Here is a 22,869-nt window from a genome sequence, read left to right as displayed (position 1 = left end):
GTGTACGGTCGAGTCTTAACAGCTTACTTACAGCTGGGCTCGTCAGGCTCTCTTCTTGCAGTGGTTATTATTATATTTACATGCTTCCAGCTCCCGTTTCTGCTCGGTGACAGCTCGTGCTTTTCCTTTCTCTCCCTCCCTCGCTCACAGACACATCACGGGTACAGCAGTCCATTCTCCCTGCAGCACGGACTACACTGCCCATGATGCTACATTCTGCCTGTTAGCTTAGCACAACAACAACAAGGCCTCTCTCACCCAGGAAACACGCAGCATGTCACCCTGTAACCATGGCAACCACAACGCTGCCGCCTGGAACAACAGAACATGTCAAACAAACCCAAACAGTCCTGACCCGCCACAATATGAAACAGGAAAGTACCGCTGTGTAATCCATTTATTTCAACAAAGTAACTGTATTCTGAATACCACCTGTTTAAACGGGAACTGTAACAGAATACAGTTACTCGTACGTGTACTCTGTTACTCCCCAACATGCAGTGTAATCCATTTATTTCAACAAAGTAACTGTATTCTGAATACCACCTGTTTAAACAGTAACTGTAACAGAATACAGTTACTCGTACGTGTACTCTGTTACTCCCCAACATGCAGTGTAATCCATTTATTTCAACAAAGTAACTGTATTCTGAATACCACCTGTTTAAACGGTAACTGTAACAGAATACAGTTACTCGTACGTGTATTCCGTTACTCCCCAACATGCAGTGTAATCCATTTATTTCAACAAAGTAACTGTATTCTAAATACCACCTGTTTAAACAGTAACTGTAACAGAATACAGTTACTCGTACGTGTACTCTGTTACTCCCCAACACTGGATATTTGTCATATAATTGAAATATCATTAAACTCACTACTCGTACTCATAAATATGGTCCGTGCACAAAGCAGCGTCGTCTCTTTCTAACCATCCCTGCTCCAACAAACACGAGGTTGTTTCCATCGCTGCTGCTGTTACATGTTGTACAGCTCTTATTGTTACTGTAAGTCTCGTGTTTCTTATTTGTGTGAGGCTTTGCTCCTGCCCGTCACTCTGCTGCTGTTACATGTTGTACAGCTCTTATTGTTACTGTAAGTCTCGTAGTTCTTATTTGTGTGAGGCTTTGCTCCTGCCCGTCACTCTGCTGCTGGAGCACCGGGATTTCCCCAATCAGGACAATAACGGATATTTCTGTTCGTTTCTGGTCTATACATGTTTTATATCAGAGCATCTCCCAGAATCTGAACTGATCAAAAAGTGCCGACATGTCCGGAGGGATTTTGGCCCACTCCTCTTTACAGCTGCTTCCACAGATTTAGTAAAGGAGGCTCTGGAGGCTGGCTAGCCCACTTCTTCTTTAGCCACTGCTTTGTTTGCACCCATCCACGGCCACCACTGTGTGTTTGACTGTGGGGATGTTGGTGTGTCACACTCAGCATTTCTCAGCCTTCAGCCAATCATCCAGACGGTCAAACCTCAGACGGGCTTGTACATGCTAAACCGCGTGGGTGCTGCAGTAGTTCAATCCTGTACCAGTGTTACCAGTATGTGGTGACTGTCATCCACCTGCCTTCTCACCATTAACCAGCTCCTCCTGTGTGAGTTTGGGCCCATCCAGCACCTTTCCTATGATCATCCTCCGCCCATGAGGCTGACTGATCACATCATGGTCAGAACTGCTGCTCCCACAGTCACCGAGCTTCATGCTGACGCCCTTTGCATCTATATGCTGAGAGTCCCACAGCCAGTCTGTGGGATCCAGGGTTGTAGAGGATCACACACTTCATTCAGGGACATGCAGATCTGTTCATAACTGATATGTTTTTTGTTCGATGTTTCTAAACTCAGGTAAAAATCAGAGACTGTTCATTTCTCTGTAAGTGAGCAAACTTATAAATTCAGCAGGGAGGATAATTGTTTCCCCGTCGTAGTTCAGTGTAGCTAGTCTCTTAACCCCCAACCAACCCGCTGCACCTCCTCCCTCCCCTCCCTCTCATAAAATATTGAGAGAGCCTGGCACTAGGCCAGACGCCCCCCTCCCTCTCTGCCAGGCAGACTGACGGAGCATGTGGCTGTGGGAGGGGCACGAAGGGCGGCTCGGCTGAGGAGATACAGTAACCATGAACATATTCGTTCTCTAAATGAACGCCACGAGTTGTTCCCACATCGAGCTGCTCTACTCTGAACTCATTCACACGAGCACTTTCTGCTCGAGTGCTTCCTCTGTTCACAGCCACACTCACGGATGCGCTGGAGAACAGCTCGGGTAAGAAGTGTGAACAACATGCTGGCATTTCATTCTACCTGCAGTGGTCAAATCAAGGCAGTGGTCAAATCTAGCTTCTTTCAGCTCAGGCAGCTGCAAAAACAAAGCCAATTCTTTCACGGCAGCACTTTGATCCAGGCCTTTGTCAGCACTCGGCTGCATTACTGTGATGACCTTCATGTTGGGGTCAGCGCATCATATATTAGTCAAAATGCTGCAGCTCGTCTTTTAACTGGCACTCGAAAGTTTGAGCACATTTCCCCTGTTTTAGCTTCACGTTACTGGCTGCCCATTTCTTTTAGGATTCATTTTAAAATTCTTTTATTTACTTTTAAAGCTCTCCATGGCCTCGCCCCATCTCATCTCTCTGAGCTGCGACAGCCTCATACAGGCCAGCTGATCAGCTGCTCCTGCATGTACCCAGGACTGGGCGTAAACTTAGAGGAGATCCTGCTTTTGCTGTAGCAGCTGCAAACTGTGGAGCGAGCTTCCTTTGGAGATCAGACAGGCCTCTTCTTTACCTGTTTTTAAGTCTTGAAAACCCGCCTCTTTACCCTGAGCTTTGACACCACGTGAGATGTTGGTTTTTATTTCAGTTGTTTTTAGGTGATTCGATGCTGTTTTATCTTGTTTTGTTTTCATTTGATGTTTTATGTGTTTTATTTATTTATTTTGCTGTTTTCTGTTGTTCTATTGTTTTAACTTATTTTCCGTGCAGCACTTTGTTCCTGTGCTGGCTATTTTAAAGTGCTTTATAAATAAGATTGGATTGGATTGGACTGCCACCAACAGCTCTGTAACACACTGTGCACACAATGCTATCATTGTCTTTTCTTTTTAGCTGCTTTTACATTTTAGTTGCTGACTTCTGATAAACTGAATAAAACAGGAGAACACACAACCTGGAAATCTTCAACCACACACAAAATACATACGTTTCCCTGGTAAAGTACACAACCTCTGCAGTACCGCTGAGTTTTCTACAAGCGCACAAAGCTGCTACCAGCTCTGCTGCTGTGACCTGTGTTACCTGTGTTAGGCTCTTACATCCATACGATGGTTGAAGGACCGGCCGTGTCCCGTCTTCCTTCTGTGCATAATCGTGGCCCCTGCTGAAAGCTGACCCCGTTCTCCCACAGTGTTGCTGAAATGGTGAAACTGGAGCACGAATCGATCTGGGAGCTTTGATGAGAGATCAGCTGAAGTTTGACTGCAGCCTGATTCACTTTAGGACAACCAGTTTGCTTTGAATGTTTTTCTGCCTGATTCATTCTGATACACAAACACAGGCTGAACGGTGTCTGTGCTCCCACATCCTCAGTGTCTCAGCACCTCTGCATCCTTCACTCACTTCTTAGCATGCAGGACGTGTGTGTGTGTGTGTGTGTGTGTGTGTGTGTGTGTGTGTGTGTGTGTGTGTGTGTGTGTGTGTGTGTGTGTGTGTGTGTGTGTGTGTGGCACAGGGGAATGTGGGACTTTGTCCTGATGTGAATGTGTGTGTGGATCTTCTCCTCCCGGCCTATCACAGTGAGGAATGGAGGTGGTGTCAGTGTGGGTCAGTGTCACTGGGAGCTGTGGGCGTCTCCACAGTGGGCCTGGGAAACTTTGAAAAGATGTTTTCTTCTTTCGGCCATAAAATCCAGATCTTGGTTTCCTCTTTGTGAGCACAACAGAGACTCCCCTTGTTTCTTACACAGCCCCCCTTTGGCTTTCACACACACCCACTCAGGGAATAAAGTCACTGCAGCCATTTAGCTGCTTCTCAGCACTCGCTGCATAACCTGAGGTTGGTCAGCCGGTCGACTCGTCGTGCATAGTGACAAATGAGGGATTTCAAATATTTCCAAAGCGATGCATCAGGTTTCTTTGCAGATGAAGTGAGACGTGGATGTTTCACAGCACCAATGAAGATTGTGTTTAAGTGCAGCCGGGCGCACGCTCCCCCAGCGACGCCAGCTTCTTCTCACCGTGCAAACACTTTGATTTGAAATAGATTACAGCCGTGAGTGTTTGACTGTGATGGACTGGTGATGTGATCAGGGTCGCAGGTTTCCACCCGCCTCGTCTCTTTGCATGCAGTGAAGGAAACTATGCAAACTATGCAAGGTGTGCAGTAACAGGTCTGAACAAACCAGCAGCAAATAACTTCCAGTCTCCACAGGTTCAGTGCAGCTGGTGTAAAAACGTTTGGTTACAACATATTAATGTTCGCACACTGCTGTAAAAACAGTTTTATTAAAATGAACGTGCACTTTTGTAGAAGCTCGTGGTGAACGCTCCACTGCCTTTGTTTTATTGTTACTATTATGTTGTGATGGGTTGAACAGGATGACTTGAGACGTGTGCGATGTGACAGAATAGACAGATGGAAGCCTTCATGTTGGATCAGAACGACGTCGGGCTTGTTGGTCTGCTGTGGTTTGATCAGAAGACTTCCTCAGATCAGCACCGTGGCCCTCCTCTTCCTCTCCCCCATCTGCTTCTTCTAGCAGCTTCCAACACACTGAGGTCTCTGACAGTGAGAGTGACTCCAGTGTTCCTGTAACTTTGAAGCAGAGGTTCAAGACAGATTTGATCTTTCCTTTCCTTCTGTTTGGGATTGAAGTGATGTAATATCAGGGGGGGCAGGGGGGGCTATGATGTCCTGTCATTCTCATGTAAATCTGTGTTGGGAACATTAATGTTTAGTAAATGTGAAGTTAGCAGAGCAGTTTTGGTCTGAATCACTGACGTCTTTCTTAAATACTGCAGGAACAGTTAGGAGTGTAACTGTAATCTGTAACTGTAGTTTGGCTGAGCTGGAGTCTTTGGGTTCATCATGTCGTTGGATGCTCACCTCCTGCAGCTGCTGGCTGCTCTCCCAGATGAGAGATGATATCTGAATGTCCTTTATAATAACCTTAATTCACCTCGCACACACACACACACACACACACACACACACACACACACACACACACACACACACACACACACACACACACACACAAAATGAGCTGTCTAATCAGCTGACCGGAGCAGGTGCTGTGTGTGAGAGCGATGTTGGGGTTGTGAGGGCCCAAAGAGCTGGATGTCAGCCCCTGTGGAGGACAGAGGGGGTATGGACGTCGCGTGCGTGGACACCACTCCTCAGCTACTAGCTGCAGATGTGCAGTGCACATGTGGAACATGCAGCACCTTAAACCAACTTTTCCTCTGGAGTTGAACACTCTCCCTATCTGTTCACATACAGGTCTGTGTCCTCTGTACAAACCGCCGGTGACCGTAGCAAACTGGCAACCAGAGTAATGGTAAATGGTAAATGCACTGGTTCTTATACAGCACTCTTCTACCCTCCCTAAGCACTAAACCAGTTCCAGAGCATCTAATAAAAGCACTGGCAGCAACAGGGGCCAGTATCCCGCCCAAGGTGACTTTGGCACGCAGACTGGAGCAGCCGGGGATCGAACTACCGACTGACGTCCTGAGCCACAGTCGCCTCTTTTCCAGTAGAACATAACTGCCTCAGCTCAACTTGACTCTACTCGACTCTACTCGACTCTACTTGACTCTGTCTCTCAGTTACAGTTGAGCACCACCTCAGTGTGGGTGGGACTGTTACAGCAACACAACCTGGAAGTCCCGTGACGCAAACACAACAAGCGATGACATCCCGGTGATGGAACATCTGCACCCCGTCACTGGACTTCCTGTGTAGCCGTTTCCCTCGTTGCCAGGCAGGTTTGAGTCTTGAAGGGTTCGCTCTCATAACTGATCCAGTGATGTCACTTCCTGGCCATCAGCGGCATGTATCTGGGACACAAACTGGGCTTGGAACTGGGTGAGAGATGAAACTCTGAGAAGCTCTTCAGACGACGCTGACCTGCATGACTGAGGACCTGCACAGACTTGCTGCCTCGCTCTTTGTGAGGAACGTCCTTCAGGAGTATGAAAGGGAAACTAGCAGTTTATTGAAACCAGCTCCGCTTCAACCTCAGATGCACACAAAGTAGACTCGTTCCCCAAAAGTTTGCACTTTGGATCCCAGGTATCGAACCAGCAACCCTCTGATTAGCAGATGAGCCAGTTGGGCTACAGCTACCCTACGTGTGTGTGTGTGTGTTGCCTTTTCATTCACATAATCCATCTTATCTCTAATGAAAAAGCCAAATGAAATCCTCAGATTTGCCCCTCAGGTTCCCACAGTGTTCAGGTCACACCAGGCCACAGTCCCACATTTGAGCCACGACTGTGGGTCACACAGAGCATGTCCTTTAGCCTTCTTTGTTTTTGGATTGTGTGCCACAGAGTCTCACTGAACATGATTTTGGCACGTTTGCTGAGATTGTTTGAAAAACAAGCTGAAGAACACGTCCACGATGTGACAGCAGCTGTGGGCCTCGATGGAGCCCACGCTTGTCCTGGAGGCGTCCTCTGTGGAGCGAGGCCGGCTCACATGGTTCAGTCTGAACAGGGTGAAGCTCCAGCTTTGACCTCATTAACTTCCAGTAGTGGAAAAGCAGCTGTAGCTGCATTTTTCATCACTATTAATGGGATGCTGCTATGACCTGCTGTTAGTGGGAGCTCAAAGCCTGAGGCCATCATTAAGATCTGTGTGGGTCTGTGTGGGTCTGTGTGTGTGTGTGTGTCTGTGTGTGTCTGTGTGGGTCTGTGTGGGTCTGTGTGTGTGTGTGGATCTGTGTGAGTCTGTGTGGGTCTGTGTGGGTCTGTGTGAGTCTGTGTGGGTCTGTGTGGATCTGTGTGTGTGTGTCTGTGTGTGTCTGTGTGGGTCTGTGTGTGTGTGTGTGTCTGTGTGTGTCTGTGTGGATCTGTGTGTGTGTGTCTGTGTGTGTCTGTGTGGGTCTGTGTGGGTCTGTGTGTGTGTGTGGATCTGTGTGAGTCTGTGTGGGTCTGTGTGGGTCTGTGTGAGTCTGTGTGAGTCTGTGTGGGTCTGTGTGTGTGTGTGGATCTGTGTGTCTGTGTGGATCTGTGTGGGTCTGTGTGGATCTGTGTGGATCTGTGTGGGTCCGTGTGGGTCCGTGTGGATCTGTGTGAGTCTGTGTGGGTCTGTGTGGATCTGTGTGGGTCTGTGTGAGTTCGTGTGGATCGGTGTGGGTCTGTGTGAGTCTGTGTGGATCCGTGTGTGTCTGTGTGGGTCTGTGTGTGTGTGGGACACTCACTGAGTAGTAGTCGACTGACCGACCCAAACACGGTGACTTCATATCACAGGAAATATTCAGCTCAGGCTTCTGTCTGACGCTTTGCTGTCTCACATTTAAATCACAAAGGTTGTTTCTACAAACACCCACTCATCTATCGTCCTCTTACACACCGGTCACAGACCCACTGCTGAACTCACAATATCATTTATTTTCCTTGTGTTTGATTGGTGGTACAGTTGTTTTATTTTGTGTGTTTGTTACACAGGAAAGCTGTTATTGATCAGTTTGAGAATAAAACAGAAATTGTGAGTGTAAATGTGGAGATTACAGTCGTTTCATGCTGTAACCTACAAAATGCTTTGTGCAGACGGAAGAAATTAGTTTAACATTTAAACCTATTTTCTGCACATTCCAGCTCATAAAATAAAATATTTTTTGTGTTTACACTCAGTCTTTCAAATAGATGCAAGTAAAACACAGCAGAAAATAAATAAAGTCAAAGACTCAGCGGTCCTGTTGCTCTATTTTCACCTGTAAAGCAGGAGTGGGGCAGGCGGAGGTCTACCCTGGTGCAGGTGTGCCGCGGTCAGTGGAAGAATCCGCGAGTTTCTCTGTGAGTTTCCCATTACGTCGTAGCTACTCGGTGCTTGTTGGAAGTTTAGGGGTTTTTTCGCTGTAAAAAGAAGTTTTCTTCCCACGCACAGCGGACACTAATGTTTTTGTCACTTTTATGGAATCAAACTCAAAGTAAGGTCAGTACTTCCACGCTTTAAACGCTGCACGCTCATACTCTCTCTGCACTCGATATGTGATCCATTGTTGATCTGCACACAGCTGTTGTCACTAACGTCGCACTCGCTTACGTCACTGTCGTGAGACATTCTCACAAAAAAATCACGGTTTTAGTAACGCAGTAACGCAGCGTTCCTACGGGAAAGTAACGGTAATCTAATTACTGTTTTTGCAATAGTAATCCCTTACTTTACTCGTTACTTCAAAAAAATAATCGGATTACGCGTTACTGGAGCGTTGTTCTCCTCTGTAACAAAGCAGTGATAAAGGAATAGATGCTGATTTTATTAACTTGTGTCTTTGTGCTGCTGGATTCAGTCTGAAGCAGGCAGCAGTGCTGAACCTACCAGTGTAAATGTGATGGTGGAAGCAGAGGCCAGCACTTGGCAGTGCTAAACACAATAAAAGACTCACAAGTTCCTGCTCAAAGGTCAGCTGCCTTCAGATCAATCATTAACCTGCAGCAGGTTGTGGCCTGATGTGTTTGTAAGAGTTTCACTTTCAGGAGGAGAAGATTTAAACGAGTCACACAAATGTGAACTACAAAGTCTGTGACACACAATTTATGCAAACTGCATGAAATCTGACCTGAAGAAATCCAGTCTTCTGCCTGTTGTGGTTGTGACAGCTGCTCGTAGGAGAGTTTGTTTGTAGGAGGTGGAGATGTTCTCAGATCAAGTGCGTAATCGTCTCTTTGTGTAGACGCTAAAAGCTGTGAGCCAAAACTCTCTGCTCTGAAACTCTTCACTCAGTCCTCACGCTGAGAGTTTAGAGGCTGAACTTCTTGTTCCTCCATAACACTTTTCATGAAACAGCAGAAATGAGCTTGTGTTTCTCAGCAGTGCGCACACAGAGAACCGATCCTCTCTGCTCAGTCTGAACAAATCAAAGTGAAACGTCAGTGAAAACACAGCTGCTGATCAAACTGTGTCAGATTAATGCCTCAATGTTTCACTGTGAGGTTAAAAAATACATAAAAATGATTTAAAGAAGTAGGAGGCAGATTTTCACAATAAGAGCACTTTGTTTTTAATTCAGTTAATGTCAAACTGTCATCAACACCTCTGTGTTGTCTCTGAGCAGATTCAGGCATTACTCAAATAATAAAGGCTTTTTTTCACTATTATACTTTTCATTAGTCTCCAGGTTGATGATTATAAACAGAATTATTAAAGTTTTTATCATTTCAGGCTGAAAATCAACATGAATTTGGTTCTAATCAAAGAAGCTCCTTTAATGTGTGTCATTAAAATCCTCACACAGACTTAAAAAGGCGACATTAACATTAAAATAAATGAAAGAAGCTTCAGCTGAGAGCTTCATGCAGTCATCATCAGCAGCTCATAGCAGTCACAGCTCTTTATTACGCAGCTTTGCAGGAATTAAAGTGGCTGAAGTGTCAGAGTTTGTGTGAGAAGCTGCTTCATGGACAGCTGTACACACGTCTTTATTATTTCTTCATAAATCAAACACACAGGTTTGTCTGCAGATGATTTAAAGTGTGTCGTTGTGCAGTTAAAGCTGTTTGTGTGACGCCCTGACCTCCTGTGAATGAAACAGCCAATCAGATCCATCAGAGAGAGAGCAGGAAGTGTTGTGTGTTTGTGACAGAACAAGGAAACAGTGATGATGATGAACATAAAGGTCCTCTGATGTTTCCTGTTACAGTAACGCTTGTTCATCTGTTGCTCTCCTACACTTTCCTATAAATAAAGGAGAAAAAGTCCGTTTAGTTTCATTTCCTACAGCTCAGAGTTACACTTCACATTCCTGCTGTCACATCAAAAAGCTTCACTTTGGTCCAACATCTACATGTTAACATGAAACACAGACAGACTCAGAACATCTGGAACATCTGCACTTTGACCCAAACTGTTATAGCAGGATATTTTCTACATATTTCTTATGTTGGAACTGTTTGAACTGTAAACGACCTGTAATCATCTGTAAATGGTGTGAGACACACTGAGGCCACCTACAGGGCAGCTGGGGAACAGCAGGGATCTGAAATCATACGAGACGTTAGTGAGTGAGAAGAACAAACGGACTTAAGATGGGTCGAAGTGATCAAAGTTGATCTAAAACAGAAGATAAATCCACTGATTCTTTGTAAAGTTCATCTGCTGCTCACATGAATCCATGAAAGATTTATTCCACTGATGTTTCTTCAAAGCTCATTTCAACCTGTTGAAGTCATGAATGAAAGTGCAGACTGAGAGTGGATCACATGATGTTTGAGGTGTGTCATGTGACATGTTCAGTATTGTCACACATGTCTAGATTGTCCCTGATATCATAACTGCTCAAACACTGATGATTATATTTGAAGAATTATTCCTGATGGCAGCAAAGTTTGAATGGAGCTCTCTGTCTGTGCTGATTTGTCGCCCTCTGGAGGTCAAAGCACAAACCTACAGGGCAGCTGGGGAACAGCAGGGATCTGAAATCATACGAGACGTTAGTGAGAAGTTAGAACAAACGGACTTAAGATGGCTCGAAGTGATCAAAGTTGGTCTAAAACAGAAGATAAATCCAAAGCAGCATCAGATGAATGTTACCATTTCCAGTTACGGTGCCCTTCATCTAATATGGAAATGTGTTGTTTTTTTTGCCGTGTTGTTGTTCTTCCTATTGTGTTTAGGCCAGAGATGCTCTTCAAACAGCGGACAGACATGACCACATTACAAGAACATGGTGTGAGTCCGATTTGATATTCCAGTCAACGCTGAGAGACCTTAACCAGGAAGTCAGAGGTCAGCTGATGCTGCGAGCAGGAAGTGAACCAAGGGAAAGGTCCACTCTACTCAATCTCAAAGAAAATATGCTGGTATTTGTTGATGTTGATGGTACAATAAAAATATATAATATAATAAATAATAAAATATCATGTGATGATGAGATGTGTTGTTGGTGTTTGTATTTTCTGTAAATGTCTTTTTAATGTAAATGCTTTGTTCCAGACGGACAGGGAATCAGTTGCTGTACGATGACATCATCTTGATGTTGACGAGGAGGGCGAGAAAAACTAGTTTTGTCCTGCAGATGGCGATCTTGCACCGTGTTCAGAGAGCCGACACTTTGATGGTGCTGCTCTACTCAGCTTACTTTAGCCTGGGTTGGACTCTATATGAGCAGCTTCCACTCTGGTTTCACTCTTAAACACACTTGTTTGATTTCACTTGTAAAAGTTGAAGAATAAATATTTTATTACAAAATTATTTGTTGATGCATTTTTTTAGGGTCAAATATCTTGTTTGATTTGAGGAATGAACTGTTAGGGTGGAAAAAGTGAATCAGGTTAAAATAGTGGTGCTTTATATCAGTGAAGATGTATAATGTAATTTAAAATGTTGATGATGGGTTGTAGTGGGCTTGTACTTACAAAACTGCCTCATTTTATTGGAACGATCCACAGTTGCATCCATTCACGGATGACATCTGACATCATTTGACATCTGGTCTGAACACGTTTGTACACAATATGCCTCAGTTCTGGATGTTCCCACAGACTCCTCTGTGCACCTAAAGGAAAGGTCAAGGGTCAGCAGCACATGTAGTTGGGACAATTCTTCAGTCGCACAAACTACACAATCATTTTCCTCCAATGACGACTTTTCACTTGCAGAAATGGTCCTGTGTGATTTCCAGGCTGTGATATAAAAACTAGTTCCTAATGGCAGCGACTCACTCAGTAAACATGTGTTTCCTTCACCAACCTCACACACAGATCCAATAAGATCAGGAAGTGGGCAGTATAGTACAATATGTGTTATTCTGTGCTGCACTGCCCAAACTAAAGATCTGCTGAAGTGTTGGAAATGATCCAGATGTTTATTTTGGACGATACAGCAGAAGATCAGACATGAAAGTGGAGATAACACAGAAGACCTGCAGCAAAGGTCAGAGGTCAGACTGGGCCCTGGATTCAACAATGAGCCAATGATCATCAAGCAGTGACTAAAGCAGAGCCCTGACGTTCTGACATTCATCACACAGTCAGAACAAATGTCTGCTGATGACTTCATCTCATGAAACGACTGATAGATGTCAGTTCATTGATCAGCTGAGCTGCTGATCTTCATCGTCACAGAAACATTCAGCTTGTTTCAATCAGTAAATAACTCCCACTACTCCCAGTTTGAACTGTTCCCACTCAAAATGCTGTGAGAACAATGATCATTGTAGAACTTCACAAACATCACGTGTTGTTTTCCACATGTAAGATCAGCAAACACACAGAAACTTCCTGTTGCCACACACGGCCTCTAAAATCTCTTCCACGCTTTCTGTCTGAAGTCCACTCTCTGTGTCGGATCCACAGGAAACAACAAGATCTTATTAACATGGTTTTCAATGTGTCTCCTTCCAAAAAGTCCAACCAATGAACAAATGTGTGTATTTGTGGAGGCCGAACAAAAGCATGACACATTTCTCTGTTTCTATAAACTGGAGTCAAACACAAACATGAAGAGTTTCACTGACAGACTCCAAAATGCCCCCACAGTGGATCAAAGGGAAATCCTACAGTGTGGCCAGAGACTCTTAATGGCTCCAACATCAACACATCCACAATGTTGGATCCAGTTCTGCCTCACAGAGTTACTAAGACACACCCTCTGCAGCATCACAACAGCTCCACCTGCTTCACCTGCCTCCTCAGCATCTGTACACCTGAAGAGAAAAGAAAGGCTCCAACAGCTCAAATCTACAAAGGATTCATGAAGTTTCATCCAACAATAACATGTTTGCCTTCCACAGTGTGCTGTTAGACACCACTGTACCTCTGCCATTTCAAAAAGAGCAGCTTGGGAACATTTTGGCTCCAAACACTTTGTGTTTAAGTTCTTTGTTTTCTTTGTGAAGCCGACAACATCTGGAGCTTTGTGACTCATAGAAACATCATTTTGTTCTTTAGATGACAGCAGATTGGGACTGAATAATCAATCACTATCAAACCAATAAAGACAAACATGCTGATTTTACAGGAACTTTGTTGGAGAAGCTGCAAAGACATGAAACTGGTGGAGATCCCAAACCAGTTGATAGTGCTGGTTATTCCAAATAAAGCTGTTTCCCTTTGAGATGAAATGACTTTGTGTCCTGATATATAATAAAGATGTTGTTGTTTTTGAGCCCCTGTATTAAAAGTAGTTTAAAGTCAGCTTGAGTTTGATGTCTTTATGTCAAAGCTGCTCATGATGTTGAGCTGCTGATGGAATAAAAACAATATAAAAGCATGTAGTCCAGACTTAAATGTAGCCTGTTGTTAGCTGAGGTCCACACACAGTGTTTGACAGTGTAAAGTGTGTGAAAGGGCTGCTGGTGGAGCTCACTAGGATGAGCAGGTGACCACGAGGTGGAGAGCAGCTGGCCTGGCTTTGACCCGGGCCACGCCCCCTTTCTCTCTGCTTTGCTGTCACTTATCTTCACTGCTCTGTCCAATAAAGCTGAAAAAGGCCCCGAATCAAAGAAATCTGCTGCAGCCTCTGAAACGTCTTCTGTTTCCTTCCCGACGGCTTTTTCACCGTCAGCCCATCAGACAGTCCAGCAGCATTTATGATGATGTCATGATGTTGAAGAGGCTGCTACGGTGGCCTCCCATGACCCCCAGCCTCATCACAGCTGAGATGCAGACATTTGAAAACATTCAGCAGACAACTGAATAACAGTCCAACACAACAGTCTGTGTGCAGACACACACTGACCTTTCATAGAGTCAAACACAGCTGGTTGAGTCATTTCTCTGTGAGTCTAAAGTGAATCTAGTATTTGAAAGTCCACTTCCTGTATTTGTTGTTGAAGACTTCTTCAGCTTCTTCTCAAGGACATCAGCTGCTTGTTTGGCAGCAGAGGCAGTTAAGAAGCTTCCTGAAAAACACTGAACAGTGAGTTCACTGTGGCATATGACAGATTCAGCTTTCTGTGTGCAAATGTGTCTGTGTCGACCTTTCAAATGCTGTTGAATCCAAAACATCAGCGGCTCCTCGGCTGCTCACTTCATGCACTTCTGTCTGTGTGACAGTCCAATGACATCACAGCTGTTTCCAGCCCCAGTGTCTCAGGACTGGACACCTTTAAACATGTCGAGGATCAAACAGCGTCCAGCTAAACACACATGAAACTATCAGAGCTGACAATCATTCCAATAACATCTAATGGTTCATGTATGTAGACACAGGACTACAAGGAAATGGCTCTCAGCATCTGGCTGTGGGAACACATGAGTCCCTGTTTGTGTTCAGATTGTGTGCATGTTTTAGACGTGTGTCACATGTAGAAACACAACAATCCCACAATGACACACAGATGTGTTTGACACAGCTGTGCAGCTGTAAGTTGTTTCTAATGATTCATTGAAGCTCTTCTAACATTCTGGAGACGATCAGTACATGAATCTGTTCAACACGACAACAATTTGACTTCAGTGTGAACGTTTGCATTAAATAACCTTCTTCATCCAGCTGACAGCATCTTCATCCTATGATGTGAACAGTTCCTCCTGTTGATGACAAACCTCTGACAGGATCTGCTTGATGATCTCTCTGAACAACTGGAGCCAAACCAGTGGCTCTGCTGGGATCACTGGTGAGCCAACACTTCCTTGTTGATGCAGATTTCAGGGCTTCCTTTTGCTCCTCCGTTATAACTGTTCTCTCTTCTCAACACATGATGACACAAAGGAATCAGCAGTGACAAAGATGATGCTGAAGAGAAGCACACACTTCACACATATAACAGAGCAGTGCAGTTACACACACCTCTGCTCGACATCAGGCCTCAAACAAAGACACAAAACACTAACTTGACTCTAAACAGAAGAAACGAGCAGCTGTTTCTGTTCTGTGCTTATTTATATTTGACACACATGCTTCTCTTTGTGCAAACACACATCGCACTATAAGGGTAACCTCGCACACAATGATTGGACAGCACAGTGATGATGCTGGGAGATCCTATACGCAGCAACACAGAAACACTGAGAACTTTAAACAATGATGGAAAGTGTTATAAATGACTTGTTGGCCTCTGATCTGTCACAAACAGCTGAAACGTGTCTCTCATGAGTCACATGAAGGTTTTTGACAGAAAGGACAAAAAGTAGCTGCAGTCAGTTTGTGTCATTTTTATATTTATTCATCTGGGAGAAAAATCTGAGGGACATTAAAATGTGTTTTCAACAGAGACAAGAACATGAATATAACAGAACAGGTAAATGAACATGTTTCAAGTAAACAGCTGGACTGATCAGGTCCAAACACAGAGTGATAAACTTGTCAAACAGCTGTCATATCTTTATATAGAAGCTCTTTATAAATGCTGCTCACTGCAGTCTGTTTACTAATAATGTCAAAGTGTTAGAAACACAGAAACATCAGAATGGTCTTTGTTCACAGAAACCTGTCTGGGATCCTTTGTTGTTCTTTTGATGCAGAGTTACATTATAAATATAAAGAGTTATTTCAGAGTCTCATCAGTTTTCCTGCATGTCTTTATTTAACACATCAGCAGGGCTGAAGCTCTCATGTTAAACACACACTGATCTATGGACACGTTCATGTGTTTCTAACAGAACCAGGCTGTTATCAGCCTGCACTAACATTATGTCACACACACTGAATGTAACAGTGACAGTTTACATCATCACACAATCAGCTGTGATTGTTTCACTGTCATCAAACGAGTCAACAGGAAGTAGAATCAATAGAAACCAATCATTTCCTGACAGCATGTCTGATGGAAATAAGTGCAGATTATGTATGAAGTCTAACTGCACACAGTAACTGTGTTACAATAAGGACTTAACAGCGCCCTCTGCTGGAGTGTTTCAGTACTGCGTTAACTAGAATACACCACCTCCTCCTCACACCACCTGCTACAGCTCTACTCTTCTATGACTACAGTCATCCACAGCACTGATGTGAGGTCACATGGTTCATATGTAAGGAGCACAGCTGACCTCAGGTCAGTTTAATGACTGTGAGCAGCAGCTGTGTTATTGTCACTGTGACAGGGAGACACTCTCAGACACAGCGCTCATGTCAGCTTGTTCTCATGCAGGAGGATCAGGAGCTCCATGTTTGTCTTTCTGTTTGAATCATGATGTGTTTGTGCCATCAGAGTCTGTCATGAGTACTCAGGGTTTCACAGCAGCTCTTCTGGATGCTGACGAGGACTCCAACCTCATGTTTCACCTCTCTGAGCTTCTGATGTCTGTGAACACTCGTGTTTCTTCTCTGGGCTCATCTGGACAAAAACACCTTTCTGTGTTTGGCTGCAGCCTCATTCTGACTGACAGGAAGTGTGTTATCCATGAGCTGCACTTCTGTGAGGAAGTTTCCTGCTGTGTTTCCTGTCTGTGGACAAACACGAGTGTTCCAGCTGAGGACTTGGTTCCTTCCACCTGTCCATACAGGACATCACGCTGTCTGCAGCTCTGTAAATGCAGCTCCAGGTCCTTCCACGTGCTGCTCTGTATTTGTGCAGTTTGTAGTGTGTCCTGGGAAACGTAGCACACATGGTGTTCTTCTGCTGTTTCCTCCTTTCACTGAGTGTGAAACACTGACGCTGTGCTGTTGTTCACAGAGGGGAGCTGATTCTAGCTGCAGCTGGACTCTGTCATCTAACTGAATGTGTTGGTGCTGATCACGGGGCTCTGAGGGGGGAGCAGCAGGAGGACTCTGGATGCTGACGTCAGTGTATCTGTGGAAGCTCCCACAGCGTGTCTGTCATTCAATATTGTGCTGTATATTGTATCTATGCAAAGATGAACAGACTGTGTGTTCACTGGTCTCTGTGCTGCAGCTCTGATGTCATCATCACTCCCTCCTCCACCCTCAGCAGTCCCAGCATGCTGCTGTGGTGCACCCCACCCTCACTCTACACCTGAGCCACAGACCACACCCTCCACCTCAATATACACCACAGTTTTCTCTGCTGTGGAAATGAGATCAGGAGGAAATCATCATTATTATTATTTAATAAACGCTCACATTAATGTGGGCTTATTTGTTTCATATTAGAAACATTAGTTGAGTGTTTTTAGTATAAAATGGTCAAAGTCCCTCTTTTTGCTCCTCCCCTCACCTGTGGATGGGCGGTGCTGTTACCGTGGTGACAGCTTGGATGTGTTTCAGTCCTGCCTGGTTATCACTGCAGGAATCTTTCACATTTATTACAGGTAATAACTCTGATTTTTCTGTGTATTATGAACCAAATGTATCCTGATACACACAGAGATGGATGAGCAGAGGTTTTTTTTGCAGTTTATGTAGTTACTATGGACTTAATGCATACATATTATTAAAATTAGGGCTATAACAGTTGTATTGATGTATAGCAACTTGAAATGCTCCCACAAATGGCTCCACAGCATGTAAAAATATAACAAAAGCTCTGGCGGACTTGGTTCTGTGGTCAGTCTTAAAGGGTGAAGTTAAACTCTGTAATCTTCACTGTGTCACAGAGTTCAGTGAGTCCCGTTATTCACAGTATCAATCAGATCATCAGAGAACAGCTGATCAGCAATCAGTGGTGCCAACAGCGCCTCCTGTGGTGAGAGGATGCAATAATGCAATGTAGCATTTTTCCACTCAACACTTGCAGTCATGGAAACTGTCTGTTGGATCTGTGTGACGTTGCTTTCTTGGTTAGAGTTCCTCACAAATGTCCAGATGATTCTTCTAATGAGGCGTCGACCATGTTTGCAGCTCTTTGGAAGAAAACGTCGCCCTTTGCCATCCTTACTTTTCTTTGACTTCTTCAAATGCAGCTGAACTCCAGCTGGTATTTTCTTGGACTTTGCAGCTGTTTCTGGTCATCAGTTCATTCCTGCAAACCTCTGAAGCTGAACAACAATGATGCTGCATTGCTGGCTGATCCCAAAAGGTTGATTCTGTTCATCTGGACGTTTTCAGAAACGTTTGCTCACTGATCAGGTGACTTCTTCAGTCTCAGCTGACTGCAGCTTTACAAGCTTACAAACAGCACATTTGCACAATGACTGAAAGCAGCAGCACCTGATATATATGATACTAATATAATACATATACATATATAATCCATACTAATGATGAAGGAACTGAGCTCACAGTCCATTGTTCATTCAGTGAACTACTCAGTTTATTTTGGGCCTCAGAAATGCTCACTCTGTTTGTACATCACTGTCAGCAATAGACTCATTCTGCTGTGTGGACAGGAACACATGTGACATCACTTCCTGTTTGTTTGTGACTGAAGAGGAAGAAGTTTACAAGGAATCATTTAGAAGAGTTTCAAACATCAACTGATTGAATCCATGAATCTGAAAATGTGTTTGTGAGTGAAAGAGACAGACATGTACAGACTGAACTATCTGTTCAACAGTCAGAGTGTTTCTGTAACAGGAGACACTCTTTACACTCCACTCAGCACAGGGACACTGAGGCACCATACCAGAACTTAAACCCAGGATAAAGAGTTTGAGTGAATGTGGTGTTGAAGGTGTGGAGGTGGATCAGAGTGTCAGAGGAGACTCTGTAGAAGGACAGAGTGCCAGCAGGACAGTCCACATACACTGCTGCTCTGTTAGAGACAGAGGAGGAGGAGGAGGAGGAGGAGATGGATGTGTAGCTGTTATTGTGCCAGACATAAAGAGGACCATCATCAGTGCAGTACAGACTCCAGGACTGATCATTCCATCCAAACAAACAGTCATCACTGCTTCCTTTCCTTCTGATGCTTCTGTAACTCACTGATATATAAACGCCTCCTCTCCACTCGACCTCCCAGTAACAGCGACCAGTCAGACCATTTCTACACAGCAGCTGAGGCCAACCATCAAATCTGTCTGGATGATCAGGATATGACTGAACCTCCTCCACATGTGTCACCTTCCTGTTGTTGTCAGACAGTTGGAGCTTTGTGTTCACTGTGTTTGTGTCGATTGTGAGTTGACAGGAATCTGATGGAGAGAACAAACACAATCCAGCTGCAGTTATTGATCCATCATCTGTTCATTGATTGACACTTTGATGATGACTCCTGACATGATGAAGATGGTTGAATGTGTGCTGCTTTGTTTTCATGAATCCCATTAAAAACACACTTACACTTCCTCAGACCTGGTCTCAACCATCGGACTCCAGCAGGCTCCACCCTGAAAGGAGGAGGGGGGTCAGAGCAGCACAGTCAGCATGCACACATGGACATTACATGGCTCTCACACACACACTGTTACACACTGAGCTCAAAGCTCGGCTCCACTGTTTTATTCAAAGAAATCTACATTTATTTATCAGCACATTTAAAAACAGCTTGAGCCAAAGTGCTGCACAGAGTAGAGAGAAAATAGGAAACATACACAGTAATGACTATAAAGACTGGTCAGGATTGAAAGCTACAGAGTACAAATGTGTTTCCAACCGGCTTTTAAAAATGTCCAGTGTTGGTGACGACCTGATGTGAAGGGCGACTGTTCCAGAGTTTGGCTGCAGCCATCGATAAAGCTCACCTCTGTTTTTACGTCTAGTTCTGGTCAGAAGCTGCTTATCTGCAGACCTGAGGGCTCCACTTGGATTCTTTTGTTAAAGAGAGATAAGATGGAGCCAATCCATTCACAGATTTAAAGACAACCAGATCTGGAAGTGGATTCTACCACGTACTGGTAACCAGTGGAAAAAGCTGGTGATGGGTCGTCTAGCACAGACCCACCGCTGGAACCAGACAATTGATGAGGGAGAGAACTGTGACAGCGCCGTTCCTTCACTTGACCTCAGTCGCTCTCGTCTGCTCCCTCGTAACACTGCTCTTTATTGAGCTTACATGAATATGCACAAGTTCATTATGACGTCTTACACAGGTATGAACAAAGAGTACCAGTCTGTGCATAGTGTGTGTGTGTGTGTGTGTGTGTCTGTGTGTGTGTGTGTGTGTGTGTGTGTGTGTGTGCGTGTGTGTGTGTGTGTCTGTGTGTCTGTGTGTGTGTCTGTGTCTGTGTGTGTGTGTGTGTGCGTGTGTGTGTGTCTGTGTGTGTCTGTGTGTCTGTGTGTCTGTGTGTGTGTCTGTGTGTCTGTGTGTGTGTGTGTGTGTCTGTCTCTGTGTGTGTGTGTGTGTGTGTGTGTGTGTGTGTTGTGTGTGTGTTCCAGATGTGACCCTGTGACCCCAAAGCTGGTGCTAAGAGTCCAGCAGTCCCCCTAACAAAGGGCTCTTATACTTAACCAGACACAGAGCAGGTGTCCTCCTACACCAGGGGTCTCAAACTCGCGGCCGGTGGGCCAATTGCGGCCCGCAGGACGATAGTTTTTGGCCCCACCTTAATATGAAATTGTAATGTTAGTTTGATAATGTATGACACTTTACAGTGTTGTGGGCGGAGCTGAATTAACCCACCAATCAGGGTGGGATATGGATCTCAGGGGACACCAGCCGGGCTTGATGCAAGCAGGGAAACATTTCTCAATGAGTCAAAGTTCCAGCAGCGTTGCCCTGGAGTGTTTCTTTCTTTCCTGTGCCTGGCTGGCTTCCTCCTTTCTATTGGGCAAACGCCGACATTCGCCCCAGCGCGCTGCGTTCACAACACTTCAAAAAAAGTTGTTACCCGGGGTAGCGGTCACGTCCGGTTGGGGGCTCTGTTGGCTCTCAGGTGACTGTTTCCTCGCGGCTGCGTGCAGCGGGGCTAGGGGAGGGTCTGTGCTGACGGACGTGGGTTACTGACCTGGCAACCTGGCTGCCCCTGGGTGGGTCCGGGATGGGCGTGAGGTTCTGGGGGCGCTCCGTCTCTGGGCTGGGGCCCGGGCCGGGCCTCGGGGGCTTGGGTCCTGGTTGGTGTGTCACTCAGGCACAGCTGGGGGCCGGCGGAGCTCACGGGCGCGTCACTGCAACTCCCCCTGACTTCTGCTCCGCGGCTGCTGGGCGAGCCCTCATCTGGGACTCTCCTCAGCTCTTACTGGAACAGTGGCGCGGCTGCCCCTCTGTTGGTCTTCCATGGTCTCTTGTGTTCTGGGGGCCTCTGGATGTCTGGAGTTTTGATCTCCTCCATACCCGCTTCACACCCTGGAGGACGGGGATGTGGCCCCCCCACACTCCCTAGCAGATCATTACATGGAGAAACCTTTGGAATGCAAGCATGCTGATCCACACAGGTATGCACACATGGGTATTCACAGACGCGGACTAAAGCTTTCTTGGCTGCTGCCTCAAAGCACACTGTGCGCTGTCTATCTTGCGTGCTGCACAATATCGTTTATTATTTAGTAAATATTGATATCTATGACTAGCTAGTTTATTGTGATGGTGCTTTGTTTTCTCTATTATTATGTTGCTCTTTGTTGTTTGCTGTCTCCTCTGTTTGTTTTTTTTGTTTGTTTTTTTTTTTTTTTCTCCATACAGGTGACCCAGGAGTTCTTTTTTTTTTTTTCTCTCTCTCTTCCCCCCCCTTCTCACCGTCTCTTCTCCCCTTTGGTTTTCTTTCTTTCTCTCCCCCTCTTTCTCTCATTAATTCCCCCTGTCCTATTTATTAATAAAAAAAAATTTAAAAAAATGACAAAGGATGAACTGAAGCTCTGCCATCACGTAATGTTGCATACTGCTGTTTCTGATGTCATTTAGGAAATTCATAATTCATAAAATTCATACTGAAAAAAAAAAAAAAAAAAAAAAAGTTGTTTTTTTAAGTTGCTGCCCAGCGGGACATTATACGTATATAGATTTATACACACGTCAGTGGGATTTAAAGTTATTTTTCCACAGAGAGAGATCTCATATTAACTCTCACAGTGATGCGTAGGCGGCGGGATAAAAGAAAAGTCATGAACTCAATGCAGCCCAATTTAGTCTGCAGTCACATAGCGACACCTGTTCATCGGCAACAACAGTCCCCGGTAACCCGGACTAATTATAGGGTCGCACCGTAATTTGTGGCTCCATGTTTTTATTTGCATCACTGCGTTTGCATTGCAGCAAACATGAACATTACATATATTTCAATATAATGTAAAAGCAGTCAAAACAACTAACATCAGAAACAGCTGATGTTATTTGTTATATGTCACGGTGTCGTTTCTGCTTCTTTCTCCTGTAACAACAGCCCGGCGCCGTGAGCAGTCGCCTTTTTTGCGCTCGCTATCCCTGCACTTTCTACCATCTGCAAACGCCACGGTGTTCGTGTCGTCATGAAAGACATGAACATCGAGCGTAAAAACAAAGGAGACTGCTACCGGCTTTTTATCTGCCGATCGCCGTGCTACGGTTGCAAGAAAAAGAAGCAGAAATGACCTTCTCTACGCGTTGAGACGTTCCCCGTCCGTCGGCTAAACGCTTGATTGAAACTTCAATGCGACAGTGACACCAAGTAGAATTATAAATGTCACATAGCCCCAAACATGTCTTTTTCAAAGCCTGCGGTGAAGAGAAAGGTTGGTGATGAGCACCGACAATTTCAGGAAAAGTGGGAAATGCAATATTTCTTTGTTGAGCACAGGGGCACCCCGACCTGTCTTATTTGCACAGAGAAAGTTGCGCTGCACAAGGAATACAATTTGAAACGTCATTACACAACTAGACATGCTGAGCTGGATGCAAAATACCAGGGAGACGAGAGAGCGAACCGGGTTGCCAGTCTTAAAACAGATCTACTGAGGCAGCAAGATTTCTCCAAGAAAGCAACCAAAGAGAATAATGCAGCAGTCGGA

General features: G+C 44.9%; 2 protein-coding genes across 4 annotated transcripts in view; one reads left to right on the top strand and one right to left on the bottom strand.

Annotated features, from left to right (window-relative positions):
- LOC309702376 (uncharacterized protein) overlaps nt 1–11,673 on the top strand; it is a 43,638-nt gene extending 31,965 nt beyond the window's left edge. For both annotated transcript variants that reach the window (XR_014275462.1, XM_082527087.1), the window contains exons 2-3: nt 10,845–11,030; nt 11,164–11,673. Coding sequence is in view for 1 of the 2 variants with exons in the window: in XM_082527087.1 (XP_082383213.1) it covers nt 10,845–11,030; nt 11,164–11,193 (216 nt within the window). In the remaining variant the exon portion in view is untranslated. The remainder of the gene's footprint in view (nt 1–10,844; nt 11,031–11,163) is intronic.
- LOC309702165 (NACHT, LRR and PYD domains-containing protein 3-like) overlaps nt 1–22,869 on the bottom strand; it is a 217,121-nt gene that overhangs the window by 80,785 nt on the left and 113,467 nt on the right. The gene's annotated exons all lie outside the window — the stretch shown is intronic.

This window comes from Aulonocara stuartgranti, assembly GCF_965226115.1.
Source record: "Aulonocara stuartgranti genome assembly, chromosome: 3".
Lineage (NCBI taxonomy): Eukaryota > Metazoa > Chordata > Actinopteri > Cichliformes > Cichlidae > Aulonocara > Aulonocara stuartgranti.
Note: the sequence above shows the minus strand (reverse complement) of the source record. Positions and strands in the feature narration are given on the sequence as shown.